The 19,517-nt window shown below is 41.4% G+C and overlaps 2 protein-coding genes across 8 annotated transcripts in view; both read left to right on the top strand.

Annotated features, from left to right (window-relative positions):
- ADGRG2 (adhesion G protein-coupled receptor G2) overlaps positions 1-3,989 on the top strand; it is a 61,001-nt gene extending 57,012 nt beyond the window's left edge. For all 6 annotated transcript variants that reach the window (XM_084505535.1, XM_084505534.1, XM_084505532.1 and 3 more), the window contains one exon: positions 1,869-3,989. In XM_084505535.1, coding sequence (XP_084361661.1) covers positions 1,869-2,053 — 185 coding nt within the window. In that variant the 3' untranslated portion in view covers positions 2,054-3,989. The remainder of the gene's footprint in view (positions 1-1,868) is intronic.
- A 965-nt stretch (positions 3,990-4,954) lies between these two features.
- Positions 4,955-19,517, top strand: part of PHKA2 (phosphorylase kinase regulatory subunit alpha 2) — a 43,215-nt gene continuing 28,652 nt past the window's right edge. For both annotated transcript variants that reach the window (XM_084505689.1, XM_084505688.1), the window contains exons 1-13: positions 4,955-5,167; positions 6,430-6,588; positions 7,930-7,977; positions 8,733-8,901; positions 9,683-9,765; positions 10,408-10,488; positions 12,014-12,112; positions 12,411-12,557; positions 12,784-12,837; positions 13,378-13,500; positions 15,421-15,516; positions 17,013-17,120; positions 17,852-17,930. In XM_084505689.1, the coding sequence (XP_084361815.1) occupies positions 5,090-5,167; positions 6,430-6,588; positions 7,930-7,977; positions 8,733-8,901; positions 9,683-9,765; positions 10,408-10,488; positions 12,014-12,112; positions 12,411-12,557; positions 12,784-12,837; positions 13,378-13,500; positions 15,421-15,516; positions 17,013-17,120; positions 17,852-17,930 (1,324 nt within the window). In that variant the 5' untranslated portion in view covers positions 4,955-5,089. The remainder of the gene's footprint in view (positions 5,168-6,429; positions 6,589-7,929; positions 7,978-8,732; positions 8,902-9,682; positions 9,766-10,407; positions 10,489-12,013; positions 12,113-12,410; positions 12,558-12,783; positions 12,838-13,377; positions 13,501-15,420; positions 15,517-17,012; positions 17,121-17,851; positions 17,931-19,517) is intronic.

Genomic DNA, 19,517 nt, shown 5'->3' with positions numbered 1-19,517 from the left:
TGTTGTCTCCCATTTCAGTCTTTATCTGAGTTGATTAAGAAAGCTTTTCTGCTCATATTACCCTCTTTACTTTTGTGTATGTTTTAGTGCATGATGACCTTTTAAATTAATCATTAAACGACAACTTTATATTTAAGAGGTTTTGTATAATCTGTTGAGACGTTTCCTTTTTGCAGGTCCAGTGGCACCTCAGTAGTTTGGCAAGGAATTTGTAATTTTTATTTGACAGCCAGCCATCATTATAAGCTCACCTCCTTAAACTCTCATTCTGAAATGTTTAGATTTAGTTGTATAAGCATTACATTTTCAAACTGCTAGGAAGATTTATTAACTAGAAACCTACACATGTTCACGTGTTATTTTATAAATGCTGTCTCATTCCAAAGAAAAGTGTAGAAATGAGACTTTGATGCAGCTGATACACTGACATATGCCTGAGTGAGTAGGTGAACTGCTGAAAGGCATGCAGTCTGCCTAAAGTGAATGCTTATGCTATAGAGCAACTATTTGGGTAGAGTGATACTAAAGCTGTGTGTCTAGGAGCCCTGGCTGAAGCAGAAGAGAGAAGAGCAGTCCAGGCCAGGCACTCAAGCAGCTGAATCCTTTCTGCAGGAAGGGTTAAGTGCAGGGGAGGAATGTCACCACATACTTCTCACCCTGGAGACCTCAACAAGAAATAGTTAAAAGCCATCCTGTAGCGTGGCCCTGCTCAGGGTTGTGTGGCCTTGCACAGGCCCTGCACGTGCTTCTGTGAGGGTTGTTCAGAAGCCCAAGGCAGCAAGAAAGTGAAAGGGGAGGGCAGAGCCATAGCAGGATTCTGCTCTAGGATACTCGAGACATTTGATGAACTGAAGCCAGGTGTACTAGAGAAGATCAGATCTTGATCCCTGTAACAGACTCATCTTTCACTGTCTCAGTGTTTCTCACCAGTACTTCTGCTCTTGCCAAAACCATAAGTGGCAATCAGTTTCTGCATTGATTGTTGTGTCTTTTCAGTAGATTTAACAATAGCCAGTTCTGATGATGTTTGTTTGTGAAGTGTTATATTAATGCAAATAGCAAAATCTGATGTTTTGTGTTTTTATTAAACATTTTTTATTATTATTTTGCTGTTTCTGGTGTAAAGGACAGTTTTGCATCAGTGTTTGTGAACTTACTTTTCATGTTTAACATAACAAAATAATCCTCTCCCAGAAGAAATACCAGTTCTGTTTGGGGGTTTTCCTGTCCTGATATTCCTTACAGTTTAGTCCTACTCATATGATACATACGGTATCAGGATCATGGCACATCCTTTAAATTTACATGCTTTCTGAAAAAATAATAATAATAAAAAAGAGAATAAAATCCATCTGGAAGTGTTTGCACAAATACTTACAATAAGACATCCTAATTCACAGAAAAATTATCTAGACGTAGGAGATTCTATCTGGAGAATCAAGCATTTGTGGAGCTGGTGTTACATTGCATTAGTAGGTGGCAATCAGCAGTGGTATGACACATGTTCACTGTAGGGTTACCCAAATGTTTAAGATTCTCAATCTAAATATGGCTTAGAAAAATATTTGGAGCTAGGCCATATTCTGATTGTTCTCCAGAAATAAATGTTGCAAGATGAGTGCACTTCAAAGGAAAAAAAAAAATCATGTTTAGTCCAACAGTTTCTTGTTTCATATACAAAGCAAAACTAAGAACGCTTTTTTATTTAACTAGTTAATGCAGAACTAGAATTAGAATTATTTTGCATATTATCTAGTGATATTTATTCAGAGTCAAAGTCCATATTCTGAGAATTGTGACTTTCACTATTGAAAATACGTCATTCCTACTTTTCTGATAGGGAATGCATTTTTTTTTTGTTTCTACAGGACATATTTCCAGTGAGAAGAATGGTGTTTCTTTCAGCGTACAGAACGGTGACGTGTGTCTTCATGACTTTTCAGGCAAACAACTTGTATTCCAAGAAAAGGATGATACAGGCAGCCAAAATAGCCGTATCTCACTCAGAAGGACTTCAAAGAGGGGAAGCCTAACTTTCACTGAGAAAATGTGATTTCCTTTGAAACAGAACATTGTTTTACAGCATGAAGTAGAGATTTACTTCAACAGTTTTTACATAATGTGAGAAGACCAAAAACTGATTTTATTTAATATATGGTACTGAAACTTCAAGGCAGCATGTAATGTATTGACAAGGACAATTACTAATTGGAAAAAAAAAAAAAAAAAAAAAAAAAAAGGTGGGGAGGGAGCTACTGTTTTGACAAGGTATTTCAGATGTTGAATTACAGCTGGTATGTTCCCATTTTCATTCTTCATTAGAGGTTTTTTGAGGATTTTTACATTTAAAAGAAAGTTTTGTTTAGAGCTTTTTTCATTACAACTAAGTTTATCTGGATATAATTATAATGCATAGGTAGTATTGTATAAATGTAGGAAATTACAACTTCTGCATACAAATTATACCTTTAAAAATGTTAGCTATACTGTCTTCAACTTTTTGTATGTTGTAGTTGCAGGCTATAGCGCTGTACATAAGCAGGAAAATGTCTGCCTTTAAGCAACTTAGTGATACTTTTATATTTATTTCTTGTAAATTTAAATATTCCTTTGTATAGAAAAATAATTGCTGTTTTGTTTTAACTTTTATTGTACTTTGCATTTGTCTTTAATTGAAATAATTTACTTTAACATAGAATGATACAGAAGCTAATTTGTTCAGTAAGTGAAATCACTTACAGTGGTTTAGATACATTCACCAGATACAGGACTGTAAATACAAACACTATTGGTCTTTAACCTTTAGTGACCTCTTACTACAACAGAGAAATGTAAGAAACTGGGTGTCTTCAAAGGAGAGTGCCAAGAATGAGGGATTGATAAGCAAAGTAGCCAGTAGGTTATTAAATACAGCTAGGTTGTCGTAGTGGCTTGAGGAAGTCAGTGTAAGCTTTTGCCATTGATTTCAGCAGAGTCAATATTTTATCTTGAGTGTGGGTTCCAGAGATTAAACACACTGCCATTTCTCATCTGCAACGATAAAGTAACAATGTGTTATTTTTTTAATTAAAAAAATAAATACAGAAAATAAATGCTAGCTGCTGTATTTAGTAGTCTAGTAAATTGTTCATTTTGTTAAGTGGCTGTTTTTAAGGGGCAGCTCTTGAGCAGTTACAATGTATTTCTGTTTGTACTTTGGTCCTTTTTTGGCAAACCAAATCCTGAGGCACTAGCTCAGTAATTCATGAAGCAAAGTTTCATTTTCTTTGTGTTATTTATCTGGAAAAGATGGATTTGGGCTCTTCATGTGAAACAGCTGAACAAAAATAGAACCCATCCAACATTGTGAAGACTTTTGAAGAGAAATTAGCAGGAGCCCTGGTTGTGCCTACTTCTTACACAGGTGTGCAGCTGTGGCCATTTCTTCTGCTCCGTGCGTTCTTGGAGAAAGGTTGGATGCTGCCAGAGCAAGAGCTAGAACAAATTTAGTGCCACACTGCAGACTGATGGACCCTGGAAGGGGAATTTTTTGAGGCAGGCATATGCTGCAGGGGAGAGAGTACTTTGCTTTCCCAGAGGACTCAGGAGGGAGCCCTGGAAACGCTCTTCTCAACCAAATGCATCAGTTGAACACCTCCTTTCTGGGGCTCTCTCATAGTTCAGCAATTGAACCTCTTCATTACTCAAACCCTCTTGCGGTCCTGTATGCAATGCCTGGGTTCTTTTGGTCACCTGTGTCTGAGACTACTCTGAATATGCTTTTGAATTGCGAACTTAAACTATTTGTTGTATTTATCCACGAGGTTTTAACTGCATGTTAATAAAAGACGGTACTGGAATGCTAGTAGCTGGAATGCATTTCTGTGAATGCTTTAACTATTGGTGAATTGCCTTTGCACTGTTTCTTGTAAATTTATTTAATGTTCTTGTATTTATATTTTCAACTGTAAAAAATAATAAATTTACAGCAAGTAAACACATAAAATACATAAACTTTGTCTTTTAGATAAATGTGCCGTTATACTGAATTGTGTTACAATTCTTCAGATGACATGAGCTGGAGAAAATGCTGACCTTGTCCTCGCATTTATTTTTTTTTCCTACATCATATTTCACATTTCATGGTTCTAGCAGATCTGTTTTTAGCAGAGAGAAGGTCTGACCTAAGTCTGTCTGCTCAATGCTTGTCCTCAACTCTGCTGAAAGTCTTCCATCTGAACGCTGTGAGCAAAAGCACATAGCCAAGTTTGGCTTTGATGATTAAATTCCATACTAGAAAGGATATCCCCTGTCACTGTTTGGAGTCTTCATTTGCTTTTATTTTGGGAAAAACAAAACCAAAAAACGCGATGAAACAAGTTGGTATGCTGTGATTGACACAGCTCTGTGGCTTCCAGGTCCTAGTAGTTCATGTACAGCTTTGTGACTAAGCCATATTATGGCCTACAGACTACACATCTTGGCACTTGTTCCTTTGTGCGCTGCTAGCGGTGTGGCCATGGCAGCTCAGAGCCTGCTGAAAGCTGCAACCCCTTTTCTGGGAGAAAGCAAAGTGGAAGACTACGCATTGACTTGTGGTTGTGGAGCTAAGCCCAGGACGTGTGTCAGGAGATTTGGAGCTTAGGTTTGGGTAAACAGCGGTGTGCAGCTGGCACCACCTCGGAGAGCAAACCTGTTCCCTGAGCGTGTGCAATCTGCGTTGACATTTATAGTAAAAAGTGATGCCCTGGAGCAGTAAACGTGCAGGTTTATGCTGTTGTGGGGTTGTGAAACCCTCACTGAACCACAGTTGCACGGCTGCGACTGAGGGAGGTAACGAGCTTGTGAGGACAGCCCTGCCCCCGCTCCTGCTGTGCAGATCGTCCCCAAATGCTGCCAGAGAGCCACAAGCCAGCCGGCAGCTCCCCGATCAGGACTTATTTATTTCCACGGTCAGGTATAGAGCCGAGCCGTGCCGCCCCTCTCGGCCTCGGCGCTGCTCCCGCCCCGGGCGCTGAGGGGAGGCGGCTCCGGGCTCCGCCCGCGGCCGCCGCCATCTCCTGCTGCCGAGTGCGGCCGGGGGCTGAGCTGAGGAGGGCTGAGGGCGGCCATGAGGAGCCGCAGCAACTCGGGGGTGCGGCTGGACGGCTATGCCCGGCTGGTGCAGCGGACCATCCTCTGCCACCAGGTGAGGGCAGAGCCGCGGCCGGGGGAATGGAGCCCAGCCCGGGGGGGAGGCGCTGGGGGGGCTCCGCGGTCGCTGCAGGGGAGGCGGGGGTGACCTTGGGCTGCATCCCTGCGTGGCACGGGGCGGTGAGGATTTGGGGGAGCTGCTGGGTCGCAGCAAGGCAGGCAGCTCCGGAGGGGCTGGGGAGATGCTGTGGGATGGGTCTCCAGACTTCAGCAGCGAGCCCGAGCGAGCCACCTGCGTGCCCACGAGCAGGAGGTGTTTAGAAACTGGCTTGGGTTGGAAGGGACCCCAGGGACCATCCGCCTCCAGCCCCTAAGCCAAGGGTTTAAGATGCTGCAGGGGCTCGCTACGTGACTGACCTTGTACCTTGTGCCCAGGAGCGTGCCAGGCGTGCGGAGCTGGCACACGAGATGCTGAGCGGTGGTGGTGGGCACCGAGCCCGTGTTCCATATGCCAGGGGTCCCATATGCCAGGGGTCAGATATCTCACCAGCAGCAATTGATCTTACATCCTCCCCAGCCTCTCTGTTTGAACACGCAGCTGACAAACAGCCTGAAAAATTAATGGTAATGAAGTGACGGGAGTCAGTGATTAAATGAAAACATTAATGGAGTGTTTGGAGCTCAAGAGACTACCCGGTCGGCGTGCTGGGTTTCAGGCAGCGCTGCTGTCAAGCACCGTCACAATTTGCTGTCCTACACGTTGGAGGATATAAAAAGACTTTGCATGCATTCATGCTCTAGCTTTCATAAACCACGCAGCTAAATAAACAAATATTTCTTTCACCTCCTGGAAGGGAAGTAGTATTTCTTTAACTTCCTTGAGGTCATGCCACAGGCTGAGGTCATGCCACAGGCAAGAACAGATCCTAATCTAGGTTTCTAGTCTTAACTCAGTACCCTGTTTTCCTTCCAACTATGCAAAATTTAAGTTCATATTTCCTCGGTGTATTTCAGACTTCACCTAGTGACTTAGCTAATCATCCCGGGTGGATGAGGATGCCCAGCTAGGTGCTGTAAGCTATATCCCAAAGCATCGAAAGAAATTTTGCCTTTCCCTTGTGCGACTTTGGGAAAGGACTGAGCCTCTCTTTTGTTGTAAAACTGTGACAGCCGCAGTGTGCAACCGGTGTGAAATCATCCTTGGCTCTCTCTTTTGTTCCTGTTTCTTTCTCTTTTAATAAGGAAAGAATTGGTTCATCTGAATAGATGGGATTTCAGGTAATAATGTCTGTTCTGTGCTCTCTCTACTCTGCTTAGAACCCAGTAACAGGGCTGCTTTCAGCTGGTACAGACCATAAGGATGCTTGGGTACGGGACAACGTCTACAGCATCCTGGCAGTGTGGGGGCTCGGGATGGCTTACCGAAAGAATGCAGACCGGGACGAGGACAAGGCCAAAGCCTACGAGCTTGAGCAGGTACGTCAACGTTTTTAGCATAAACCAGCTATGCTATGTTTTGTTTTTGTTTGTTTGTTTGTTTGTTTTTCATGGGGTGGTGGTTGTGAGTGGTGTGCTTGCATTGCTGCCTTGTGTAGGATCTGGCACAGTTTTCCCAGCATGGAATAGGTGTTTTGTTCCCTTGGCAGTCAGTAGTGTCTGTGTGCCACAAGGTGGCCTGTATTTCTAGCTGCCTCCCAGTAAGTAAGATTTGGAGAACTGAGCAACAGAGAGGCTAACATCTGAACTAAAATATAAACAAAACAGAAACTGGTAGGAGTCAAACTTTCACTGTGTGGCTTCTGAGAAATGTTATGCCCAGATTTACAAGCCTCTCAGATTAAACATTGAGATTCCTCATGAGGTGTATTGTGGAGCCGAAAATCAAGTTTAGGTTGCTTGAATCCTGGGATATAATTTTATCTGCTGGACAGTCCTTTCCCTTAAGGAGGAACATGCCCTTTAAAGTAGCTGTCTTTGAAATGCGCATGTGTGTAGTCTCATGAAAAGCATACATGGTGTATAGACACGTTTGGTGAGAAAGAAAGGTAAAGATCGCCAAAGTGGGAGGGAACTGAAAGGGGAGGTAGCTCACACAATTAATTTATTTAGTCCGTAGCTGGGAAAGTGGGTATCAAAAGAGAGAGTATAGAGGCAGGTTAAATGGTAGGCAAGGGAGTCAGTATCCTGCTGTAGTTTTGAAGGCATAAACTTTATGCAGATGTGTACTTGTCAAACCAGGGTGGTCTGTGGTGACAAAACAACCTTGGCTCAGTTGCTTATCGTCTTTTGAGGCCTTAATAATTTTCTGGATTAAAAAAAAAAAAAAGGGTTTGATTTCTTCATTTCAGACTAAATCTTGTGCTTCTCTTTGTGCACGCTAAAGTCCCTTTCTTCACATTAGCCATCTGCTTGCTGCTGTGCTGTATAAAGAGATGAAGAGACTCCACAGGTTACTGTGTCAATGGCTTGCAGTTATTTACCCGTGTTCCCTGGATCTGGTGCTCTACAAACCATTATTACTGTTCTTACAATGTGTGATGTTACTCTTCCTGAGCCAGATAGAAAGACCACAGAGGGTTGCTCCACTATTTAGAGAGGACCTGAGGGAAAAGATATATTCTCCTAGATAGGGATCAACCAATTTAAAAAAAAATAAAAAAAAAATTAAAAGGGCATTTAAAGCATTTGAGTCAAATACAGTTTCCTGTCTTTGGGAGGACATTAGCAGGGAATGTGAACTTTGTGACTTTTGAATGTTTGTAACATCTGATAAGGCTGGCGATGCACAAGTGTCACTGGTTTGCTGTGTTCCTGCAGAACGTTGTGAAGCTGATGCGGGGGCTCCTACAGTGCATGATGAGACAGGTATGTTATAACCCAGCAACATCTACTGCCGATAGCAGCAAGGTGAGATGCAGGGCTGTGGGTGGACGGAGAGAAGGAAAGTATTCTGGAAAACGTGGGTGCCCAGAATAAGAGCCTTAGCTCTCCCAGCCATTACTGTATGGAAAGCGTCCATCTGGCAGTAGCATAGCACCATGGACCTGCAGGCAAGTAGCAGTGAATGGTTTGATTGACTTCCACTTGTGTTTGTTGCCAGTGGAGGAGAAAACTTTTTGGCATAGGTATGAGCTGAACTAGTATGTGTTGTAAATACAAAGCATTTCATTTGAAGCAGATACTCCTTGTGTTTTTTGTTTTTTTTTTTTTCCTGCAAAATGATTGTGTTTTTACACTTGTACAAGGTGGTATGGGATATCTTTTTAAAGTTCTGTAGTTTCTTTGAGCAAAACTGGTCCTACTTGCACCTTTTTGAGATCAGGCTTGGAGCAAATCAGTTTTGCATTTGCAAACTGATTTTCCCAAACATGCTTACCCGTAACAGAGATCTGAACTTCAACAAGGTGGTTTAAATCTACTTTTTTCCCAAATAGACAAAGATTTAGCTAGAGTCTGAAGTTAAAGCACTCTCTCTCTGTTACCTCATTTTGTTATCAAACTGAGGTAACAAAAATTAGGACTTTGTGTTTCACCTTTCCTAAGACAAGGTGCTAGTTTTGAAGTTATTTGGAGAATTTCTCCCAAAGTGGTTCATATTCAAAATCTCTGATGTTTTTCAGGTAGATAAGGTAGAGAAGTTCAAATGCACACAGAGTACCAAAGACTGCCTGCACGCCAAGTATAACTCAGCTACTTGTGCCACGGTGGTTGGAGATGACCAGTGGGGACATCTGCAAGTAGATGCAACTTCGCTTTACCTGCTCTTCTTGGCACAGATGACAGCATCAGGTAAGCAGAAGTTATGCTAGCCTTGGCTGTTGTTGCAGTCTTTGTATTTTAGCTTTCTTTTAAAAGGAAAAGAGTTGTAACTAAATTCAAAGATCTTTGCATAGTTATTACTCAGAAAATGTTTCTGTGGAAAAGAGAGAGAGATGTGAAATTGAGATATAAGCACAGTAACTGCCAAGGCAGTGTCCATTCCCTTAAAGTTTGTTGGCATACAAATACACGAGCTACACGGAGTCATGTCAGAGAAGAGCCGTGTTTGAAGACTATGTGGGTTGTGCTGATGGACAAATAGGTTTCTTCAGAGAGTGACCACATCTAGTCAGGTGCCACTAGTCCTTTCTGTGTTCCTTTCTTGCTGGCACTGTTTCACTTTGTGCTCTTCCTGAGAGGATAAGGCTCTTATCCTGGTGATCTCCTGGCAGAGCAAGAAGCAGATGGTGGGGTGGGGCTGCTGCTGGAGTTGTGCCACACAGTTCTTGAGAGCCAGAGCTGGCCCAGGCATCTCTGCTCTGTGCCCTCTGGGGATGAATGCCACTCTCCTGCTGAGGGTGTTTTTTTGGCTGGTCTTTGAAACAAGTGATGTGTATTGGTGGCATTTGAAATATTTTATCAGCAGCAAATAAAAAAAAAAATAAACAAGCAGCTGCTTGTCAGTGTGAGTTTTTCCATTGGTTTCTGTGGGTAGTATTTGGTAGCAAAGAGGCAAAAGCTTGAAACTCACTGAAGAGTAAATATTTCTATTTTAATATGTGTAATTATTTTCTTCCCCTCTTCTAATCAGGATTACGTATCATCTTCACCCTTGATGAAGTTGCTTTTATTCAGAATCTTGTTTTTTACATAGAAGCTGCCTACAAAGTTGCTGTAAGTATTTATTTAAGTGTTAAACATCTCAACACTGCTCAGATATGGGTGGAAAATTATTTATTGATGGTGAATAAAAACATGGGCTTCGTTTTCCACGAGAGGATGTCAGAATCTGTCAGTACTTTACCTTGTGAGCAGCACCTCTGGAGATGGTGGGAGGGCTGTAGAGGGATTTACTGCTGCCTGAGTGAGGTATATTTGTTCTATCATCATAATAGGTTTTCTTAAATTATTATTTTGAGCTTTGTTGGTAATTAATAATAACTCCTGATGTCTCATCTTATGGGCTTTTCTAAAAAGAGCAAATTGTTGTCAAACGTTTTTTTTGGAAAGTAAAGAGTTGAAGAGGTACAGGGAGAAGCATGCAGGATAAATGGCTTTGTGTGTTCTGTGCAGAAAGTGGTTCATGATTATAGACCTTATCCTGCTGGGATATGTTTTTATAAATTGCTCTTTAAACATGAGGAGGAGCTCTTCAGAAACTTGGGGAATTTTTTGTTATTTTATTTTTAAGGCCAATAGATAAGTTTCATACAAGGGTCTGGTTTTGTGGTGGGGCTGTGCATGTGGAGCCAAGGGAGGGAAATAACTAGTTTTGTGTGTAACCATGCCAATTTTTTTTTAAATGTTTTCTTGCAGGATTACGGCATTTGGGAACGTGGTGATAAGACAAACCAGGGCATCCCTGAACTGAACGCAAGCTCTGTAGGGATGGCCAAAGTGAGAATGTCTTCCTGACTCCTCCTTCTTGTCTGTTCTCTTACTCTAAATGGCTCTAGTGAACCCGATAACTTCCTTTGCATAGCTTTCTTGGCCCCTGCAGCTGTTAACTGATTGTATAAGAATTTTTGTTTGGGTGTGAATTGAATATTCAGTGCCAAATCCGTGTGATAATGGCTAGCATTGAAGGACCTTAGTGCAGTTGTTCCAAGGACTGCAAAATATCTAGCGGAGTCACTGAGCCATGAATCTGATAGATTCAGTGAGGTACAGTCTCATGAAATGGCCTTTTTTTTTTTTTTTTTTTTTTTTTTTTTGTTCCTCCTTCTTAATTCTCTACCCTCAGTATAATATGGGATGTTTTCATGATAAGATTAAGTAAGATGTAAATTCTGGAAAACAGCAGGGTATCAGTCTTAAGAAATTATTCACAAGGCATCTGGGGGACTGACAGGCCGAGTATTATTAACATCAAAGTTGCAGTTGCATTTCAGCATGATTTATCAGTAACCAAGATCCCGTGTGGCTGGCTGCAAGAGGGAGAAGCTGCTGGTGTTGGCTGCATTTGAGTCAAATAGTGATAAGGCAGCTTCAGTGGGGGTGCCTCAGTGTGAGGTTTTTGTCTTGAACTGTCTGGTGGGGGTTGCTGTGGTCCCTCTGCGTTAGGGTGAAGCTGCAGGATACAAATGGACACAGAACAGCATTCAGTGCTACCACAGCCCAGCAAACTGGAGTTTCAGGGGAAAGCTCTGCTAAGCTGGCTCTGGTAGCCCAGTCCTTGCTCTCTTCCTGCCCCAGTCCCTGGGTGGCTCTGCAAGCCCCACATCAGCAAAGCCAGGGTTTCGTAGCCTTCTAGGTTAAAGTAGGGGTGCTCAAACAAAGTGGTTGGGCTGCGAATGTCTTCCCTAGGCATACACATTATGGCTGAGAGGTACAAGATGTGCTGAGAGGTACAAGATACGCAGAGACAGGGCACGATGTGTCTGGTTGGCCATTAGGAGTGCAGAGAGCAGACATCTCATCTCTCTTTCCCTCAGGAGGTGCTGGTATCAGTAAGAGAAGGAGATGGCAATGCTCTCTTCTCCGGGAACCAGCCTCCGATGGCCCTGGGCATGCTGAGCAAGCCTCTTTCTGTGAATAGCCCTGCAGCAAGGAGGATTGAAAGGCTGCTAAATGGAGGAGTTATTTGGGGCTGTGGAACAGGAGAAGCATTTATTACTAAATATTCTTTAGGTGTTATCTCAGCAGAAGCAGCGCTCCCCGTTGCTTTGCATTGCATTTTAATCATAAGAAGGGTCACCAGCTCACCAGTCCTGTATCCTTCTAGTGGAAAGGCAAAAATATTTATTTTTTCTAAAATACTTCAGTGCTTCCCCTTTAAGTTGAAAAAGTGTCTGTGGAGCAAACTTCCGTCTAACCTAATTTCGTTCTGAAGAAAAGGACAGGTGCTAGGGTGTATACTTGACTTAAAAGTTCTTTAATGTTTGTTTTTCTTTGTGTGTGTGTGTGTTTGTTTGTTTTGAAGGCTGCTTTGGAAGCAATAGATGAACTAGATCTTTTTGGAGCTCACGGAGGGCACAAATCAGTGATTCATGTTCTTCCAGACGAAGTAGAACATTGTCAGGTAAAAACTAGTTTTCTCTTTCATTTTCCAGGAGAAAACCCAGGTCCCTTTCCCCTTCCCTTTTGTTCTTAAATTTAATGTTGATTAACTGAACTTAATGAGGATGACTTCAGACTGCACTGTTCACCCTGTTTATAGTAGATCACATGAAAGTGTGTTCTCGTATTAACTCAGCTAAAATAATTATGCATTGAATTCTTTCTCAGTTTGCAAATAGTATATTCCATTTGCATTTTACGTAGTCTTTTGAACAAGACAAATTATTTTACATCCCTCTCTTTGTTCCTGTTTTGCTCAGTCTATACTTTACTCCATGTTGCCAAGGGCATCCACGTCAAAGGAGATAGATGCTGGCCTTCTCTCTATTATTTCTTACCCGGCTTTTGCAGTGGAGGATATCAACCTTGTTAATGTAACCAAGAGTGAAATCATATCCAAACTGCAGGTAAGGATTTCATTTATTTTTATTTTTCAGAGAGAAAGAGAAGGAGAACTTCCTTTCTTAACTGAAAATCCTTAAACAGAGATTGACAGACTTGGTGGGGCTATGAATGGAACAGAGGGAGGAAAATCCCTAAGTGGCACTGGAATCTCACTGCTTTTACACAGATGTCAGTCTATGAGGAAGAATGGTTATGAGAAGTTTTCTGTAATTTTGTCTGTTTTTATAGGGCCGCTATGGCTGCTGTCGTTTTCTCCGGGATGGCTACAAGACACCCAGAGAGGTATTTCTGATGTGTATTTTCAGTAGACATTAGGAAGAACATTATCTCTTTTTTATGGACAGTTTTTTTTGTCTCATGTACATGAAGGGTGAAGTTCTGCATCATTGTTAAGACATCTTTGGTAGCAATCCAGGCATCCGCCCTGGGAATGACTCATGTCTGAAGGAGACTAATGGTTTGAAAACCACTTATTACTAAGAGAAGTTAATGCATCATTCTACAAGGAGTGACATGCTTGGGGTGCCTAAGGGGAAAGCAGTGTGTTTGAGGTGCCCCAGGGTGTCTTTGAACTAGGGCAGAGACAAATTATTGGGTGACACCTAGATTCTGAGTCTGGGAAGGGTTGATTTGTCTGGAAACAGATTAAATGAGCCTGGGACTGAATGTGAAAAAGAAATCAAGAGGCTGCATGGAAACTGGTTCCTTTGTTTTTATTGGTTTCTTGGTTTTAATTACTTGTATAAAATAGGCTTCCATTATGTATGTAGTTTGAGTGACTAATTTAGCACTGTGACTAAATGAACATGATTGAATTTCCAGGATCCGAGCAGGCTGCACTACGATCCTGCTGAGCTCAAGCTGTTTGAGAACATTGAATGTGAGTGGCCAGTGTTCTGGACGTACTTCCTAATTGATGGAGTATTTAATGAGGACAAAATTCAGGTGAGGAAAAAGGAAACACCTTTGAATGGAAATGCAAAGAAGTATTTTGTAGCTTTGCTCTATGTTTATTTTGCTTATCAGTCGTCTCCATGAAAGTCCCAATGACCCGTTCCTGCTGGGGTAGAACCTAGCAGAAGGCAGATCTTTCACTGTGTGCAGTATTGATGTAGGCAAATTAAGTATTTGTGTAGATGAATCAGGTACTACAGATACCAGTAGCTGGGTGAGGTCATGGAGCCTTTGGTCTTGCATGCTGCTCTGGGGCTGTGGTGTGATAGGTGTTACTATTTGAATCTCGTGCAATATTGATGCTCTGTTGGCATCAAACACTACTGGGATTCACAAGAATTCACTTTCATACATTCAGGGAGATTTGGGTTGGGTTAGACCCTTATGAGAAGCCATTTCATTTTCAGTGATTTCATAAGTTAATTGCTGGTTCCTTAAGTTGTTTCATGCCTTTGCTGTGTCAAGCATTCAGTGGTCATGGGAGCTAAATTGACTGTAGCCCTCCAAAGGTTATAGTCGTTCCTGGAGGCTACTGATAACTTAAAGAGCAACAAGTAACCAGGACTAAGTGTGTCCACATCAAGAGTTCTGCAGATTGGTGGCTTGAAGGAAGTAACAAATACATAATCCATTAAAAATAAAATGCTATCAGAAACAAAGCTGGGAATTTCAGATCAAAAAACCTTGCTGTGCCAGATGTAATAAATCAAGTGAGATATTTACTAGCACGAGAAATATGAGTTGCTTTGTTGTACAAAGCAGAAGTAGTCTGGTGGGGACAGAAATGGCAATGTTTCATGAGGAGAAAAATCAGAGTTCACTGAAACTCTGGCAATAAGCTCTCTCTTCAGAAAGCAGTCTTTAGAATTTAGTTAGGTGATCTAGGACAGTCTGTACCTGATTATCTTTATGGTATGCAGATGATCTGTGCTAGGGTGAGCTCAGAATGGACAATTGCCCCCAGTTCCCACAGTATAAACATAAACTGACTTGAGACACTCTGGTGAGCGTCTAGTCTTCCATAGTTACTGTGGCACACATGTAGTTGCAGTGGCAGCACTTGTTAGGAAAATAAGCAGCCTGAGGACTCAGAAAGAGTGGATAAATATATGGTACACTAGTATTTTCAGTGCTCTGACAGAACGTGTGGGTACCTTAACTTGTGTAGTAGACTAGCTACTTCCTCAGAAAGGTATAGCAGAAGTAGGACTTCAAAGGCAAGTTCTGGTAGTGCTGGAAGACAGCTTCCCTGTAAGTAAAAACTCAGAGTGCAATAGTTAAGAAAGGGGAGAAAATAAGGAATCTGGCAAAAAGAATACTGAATGTTTTTCATTTTGTATCGGTCTGGTATTCCTGTTCATAACATGTTGTCTAGCAACACAAGAGCAAGAGGATTTTCCATTCAGTTAACTTAGGTATTTTTAATCAGTTTACATCTATTTTAATTTTTCCCCGGGGTGAAATTTTAAGAGAAACTGGATTCCCAATCTTGCAAAGCAGGATTCAGAAAATCATAGACAAATGTCTAAGAAAGCTAACAATTCATACACCTTACACTCCTCATGGATATTGTCAGTCCTGACATATTCCATGCCACTGCATCATCATCATCAAATTGCATGCAAACTTTGTTCTAGTAACTTCTCCACAGTAATATGTTTAGCGCTTCAGTGGTTTGTAACTGGTTAAAGACGTGTGCTCGTATTTTGGAGGCTGATAATATTGAGATGCTGGAACAATATCTGAGAATTTGAAGCCTTTTCTTCCATCAGCAAGTTGTGATCCACCTTACTACCACCCTTGTTGTTTGTTTGTTACTAATTTTCAACAGACAATTACTGAAATTTTAACTTTTACTGTTTCTGTTTTGCTGAATGTATTGTCAATTCTCCCTTCTGTAAATATTTCCAGGTAGAAGAGTACAGAGAGGCTTTGGAAGGAATACTTATTAGAGAAAAGAATGGAATAGTTCTAATGCCTGAGCTGTACGCAGTCCCTCCAGAAAAGGTATTGTGAAACGGAAGCATCCACTTCTGTATGGGAAGTATAGATAACAAAATCAGTGTCAGTTCTATCATTTTCCTCTAGTTGGTAAACCAAAGTTAGCAATATGCAAAAAAAAAAAACAAAAAAAAAAACTAAAAAAGGCCACTACACGTTATTAAAAAACACTAGACCTCTCATGGCTCCTGCCAAGAAATGGTAAACTTCAGGCTTCCAGATGATGAAATCTGGGAGCTGGGAATCTTGAGTGTCTAGGGAAGTTCTAGAGTAGATATAAAATTTTGAAGTTCTTAAAACAAGACATATTTAAAAAGGGCTGCTGCTGATTTACAAACTGAAGCTCAAAGAAGAAATAAACATAAACTGTCCTGCCTGCCTATTCTGTCAATTGTTTGTGCTCTTTTTCTCCTAGAGGTTGCATTTAAGATAAATACAGGTTTCAGATGAATTGGGGTTTGTTAGATTTTTTTTGTTGTGAGTTTGTTTATTGTTTTTCCCATTTTTGCTGTCACTGTTTTACCTGTTTCTCCCATTGTGACAGAAATTCAGACAACATTATGTGCTCTTCCATGGTATTTGCTTTTGTATCTCTCCTGCCCAATTCTCCTCCCACTCCAGACTTCTCAGCCCTCACGCAGTAAGGGCGTGGGGCCTTCTGGCTTGGTCTGAGAAGGGAAGGCATGCCAAAGGCTGATGTTTTGGTCAGACATCTGAGGCTGAAGCTCTGAGTTATCTGCCTAGTGGGAACAAGTGTGTAGGAGTTCAGTCTTCTTGTGAATTTTGATGTGATGATGATCTGATGAACACAACAAATAAATGGGGTGTTTTTTGCCTGCTATTTATACATTTTAAAATGGCTTAAAGATGGATAAAGATGTTATCCAACAGGTTTTATCCCCTATCCTCAAAAGATCTGTATACTGCAAAATCAAGTCATGTTGTTGTTGTTGTAGGGTCTTGTGGTTTTTTTTTGTTGTTTGTTTGTTTTTGTTTGTTTGTTTGTTTTTGTTTTGTTTTGTTTTTCCTAAATTAATAGCCTTAATTTTTCCATTGAACATTCTTGCTAACTCAAGAAATGTGGAATAGCCTTCATTTTTGGAAAGCACCTTCAGGTTAACTTTCAGGAAGCTAGATTGTCATCAATGAAGTTCAGGCATCATTGTCCAGGGAGCTGGAAAGCAGACAATTGCCTACAAGCTGCCAGAAGGAAGGCAGTGAAGGGATGCTAAGAAGAAAGGGGAGGTGCTAACACAAAGCTCTAGTTGCATGCAGAGTCCCCATTCAACCTCCAGTTTTGAAGGTCGGGTGGTTTCCATTAAGGAAGCATAGTTCTTGTCCTAGAGAGCATTCAGCCTCAAAAGTAAAATCAAGAGATATCAGTAATAATAATAATACCAGATTAGAGTGGGTAGATGATAGACTTTGTATTTTCAAATCTGTGTTAATGATTGTTCTTCAGAACTTTAAGGTAATTTTCTTGTTTGTGCTTTTGTTGTCAGGTGGACGAGGAGTATGAAAATCCTCACTCAGTGGATCGTGTCCCCATGGGAAAGCTGCCTCACCTTTGGGGCCAGTCAATGTACGTCCTTAGCTGCTTACTAGCAGAGGTAATTATTTCTTGTATAGTAGGTGAGTTTGTATTTCATTTTATACTGAGCTGGGTTAGGCTTTAAGTAAAATTTGATTGTCAGGCAGGGGACACTGGATTTTCCAGAACATGCACATGGACAATGAAGGGATGACTCTGAGCTTTCAGGAGCTTTTTTTTTATTATTATTTTATTTATTTATTTATTTATTTTGTATATATGTAGATAGCTTGATAAGAAACAGACAATTTAGTATCTGAGTAAGTTGCCAGATGCACTGGATATATGGTATAGGCTAGAGGAGTGTGAATTCCAAGCTGACTTGGCTGCTTCAGAGCTAAGATTCTGCACTGTTTCGGCTACAGTGGGTTGTGCCTTATTCTGTGGCATAAAATGCCTGCAGAATTGTCCAGTATTAGTCATGGGCTTGTTAAAGGAACAGCTGAGTATCTCTGTAGAGCTGCAGAAAAATCACTGACCTGGCAAAATTGCTTCACTTGCTGCAACTCTGAAATAGGAATTCAGGATATGCAGATTGTGTCAGTCACAACCGTTTCCACATTATTCTGAAAAATATTGCAGCTGTTTTTATTGAATATACTACTTAGTGGATGGTGAAACTAGACTTTAAGACGTGCTTTCCCATTAAAAATGAAAATTGGTTAAGATAGATTCTAGATGTCATCAAAAGCCTTTTACTTAATTTTTGTATGTGTCCTTTCTTTTTTCTTTCTTCTGCTTTTATTCTAGGGATTTCTGGCTGCAGGTGAAATTGATCCCTTAAACAGAAGATTTTCCACTGGATTTAAACCTGATGTTGTGGTACAAGGTCAGGGAATTTTTCAAACGTTCTGGGTAAATGGGACTATGTGGCAGTGAAGTCTATATGTATGGGAATGAAGAAAGACATGTTTTAAAATGATGTGGGTTTTCACGTGGTACACAGATGCTTTTGGGATACTGTGATAATGAGAAGAGGGTTGTTTCTCTGGCTGCTTTTTTCCATGAGAGAAGATCAGCTTTAACAAACCTCTTAAAAAATACTTCTTTGGTCTATTCTCCCATGTGCCTGGTGATCGGACGAGGGGGAATGGGCTAAAGTTGCACCGGGGAGGTTTAGGTTGGATATGAGGAAGAACTTCTTTACCGAAAGGGTTGTGAGGCATTGGAATGGGCTGCCCAGGGAAGTGGTGGAGTCACCATCCCTGGAGGTCTTTAAAAGACGTTTAGATGTAGAGCTTGGTGATGTGGTTTAGTGGAGGACTGGTTTGTGTTAGGTCAGAGGTTGGACTCAGTGATCTTGGAGGTCTCTTCCAACCTAGATGATTCATAGATTCTGTAAAATTTTAAGACTGAAGACTGGGGAATGGAGAGTGGCAGACTTGATCTTAAATAGAAAAGAAAGGTCATGGCAGATACTGGCAGAAAAGAGCAGGACTGACAGGAGACCTGTCCATTCAGTCAGGTTTTTGTTCAGCCCTTTTTCAGGGGAAGCAGGAGAGCAATGAGTGGGGTGGATCTGTTCCTGGAGGTGAGGAGCAAGCTAGAGAGCAGAAAGCAGCCAGACTTAGAGCTGCCTTTTGTGTGCTTCAGGGAGTAGCATCTTTTTTCAGTTCAGGAACAGCCAAACCCACATAATTAAGTGGAGGGCAAACACCAACTGATCAGGGATAAAGCCTTTTCCGGGTCTGAGCTGGCTGCTTTTCCAGAATGGCACATTTAGCAGGAGCAGTCTTAATCAGTGGTATTTTGACCTGGACAGGTGCTTGTTTACCCCCCCTCTTGGTGTATTATTTTGGTGGTGCTTTGTTACTCTGAAATGTTTGATTTCTCACATAAATATAAATGCATTCTTACTTTTAGCATTCTTTGACAACGATTTATAATGTAAAGAATACTGAATTATTAGCTCCAAATCAATGAGCCATCTGGCATGAGCAAAACTTCATGCAGGACTAGAGGCAGAATCAGGCCCTGGATTATAAATTCCTCCATTTGGGGCTTTTTTTTCCCCCTACTTCTGCCAAGTTAATGGCCTCTAACATTTATTGCTGTACGGATAATGGCACCTCTTTGCCATTGACCTGACTATGTAAATATGATGTGCCATACAAAAGCAACAAATACAGGGTCTTGCAGGGACAAAGCCTTGTCTCCTGAAAGAGACTGCACAGTCCAAACTTGTGGTACTGAAGAAGATCAAAAGAAAATGATAAAGCCCCAAGAAAGCTGTTCTTAACCTCAGAGCTGGCCCCGCTTTGAGCAGGAGGTTGGAGTAGAGGCCTTGTGAGGTCCCTTCCAATTTGAGTTACTTTGTGATCCAGAGTGGAAAAGAATGACAAGATGTACTGAAGAGCAGAGAGCCTGAAGCTCTCTGAAATCCTCTTGCAATCCCCTTAGATCTCATGGAGTCATA

This window comes from Aythya ferina (assembly GCF_964211825.1).
Source record: "Aythya ferina genome assembly, chromosome: 1".
Taxonomy (NCBI): domain Eukaryota; kingdom Metazoa; phylum Chordata; class Aves; order Anseriformes; family Anatidae; genus Aythya; species Aythya ferina.
The sequence above is the reverse complement of the archived record's forward strand: the minus strand, read 5'-3'. Positions and strand labels throughout refer to the sequence as shown.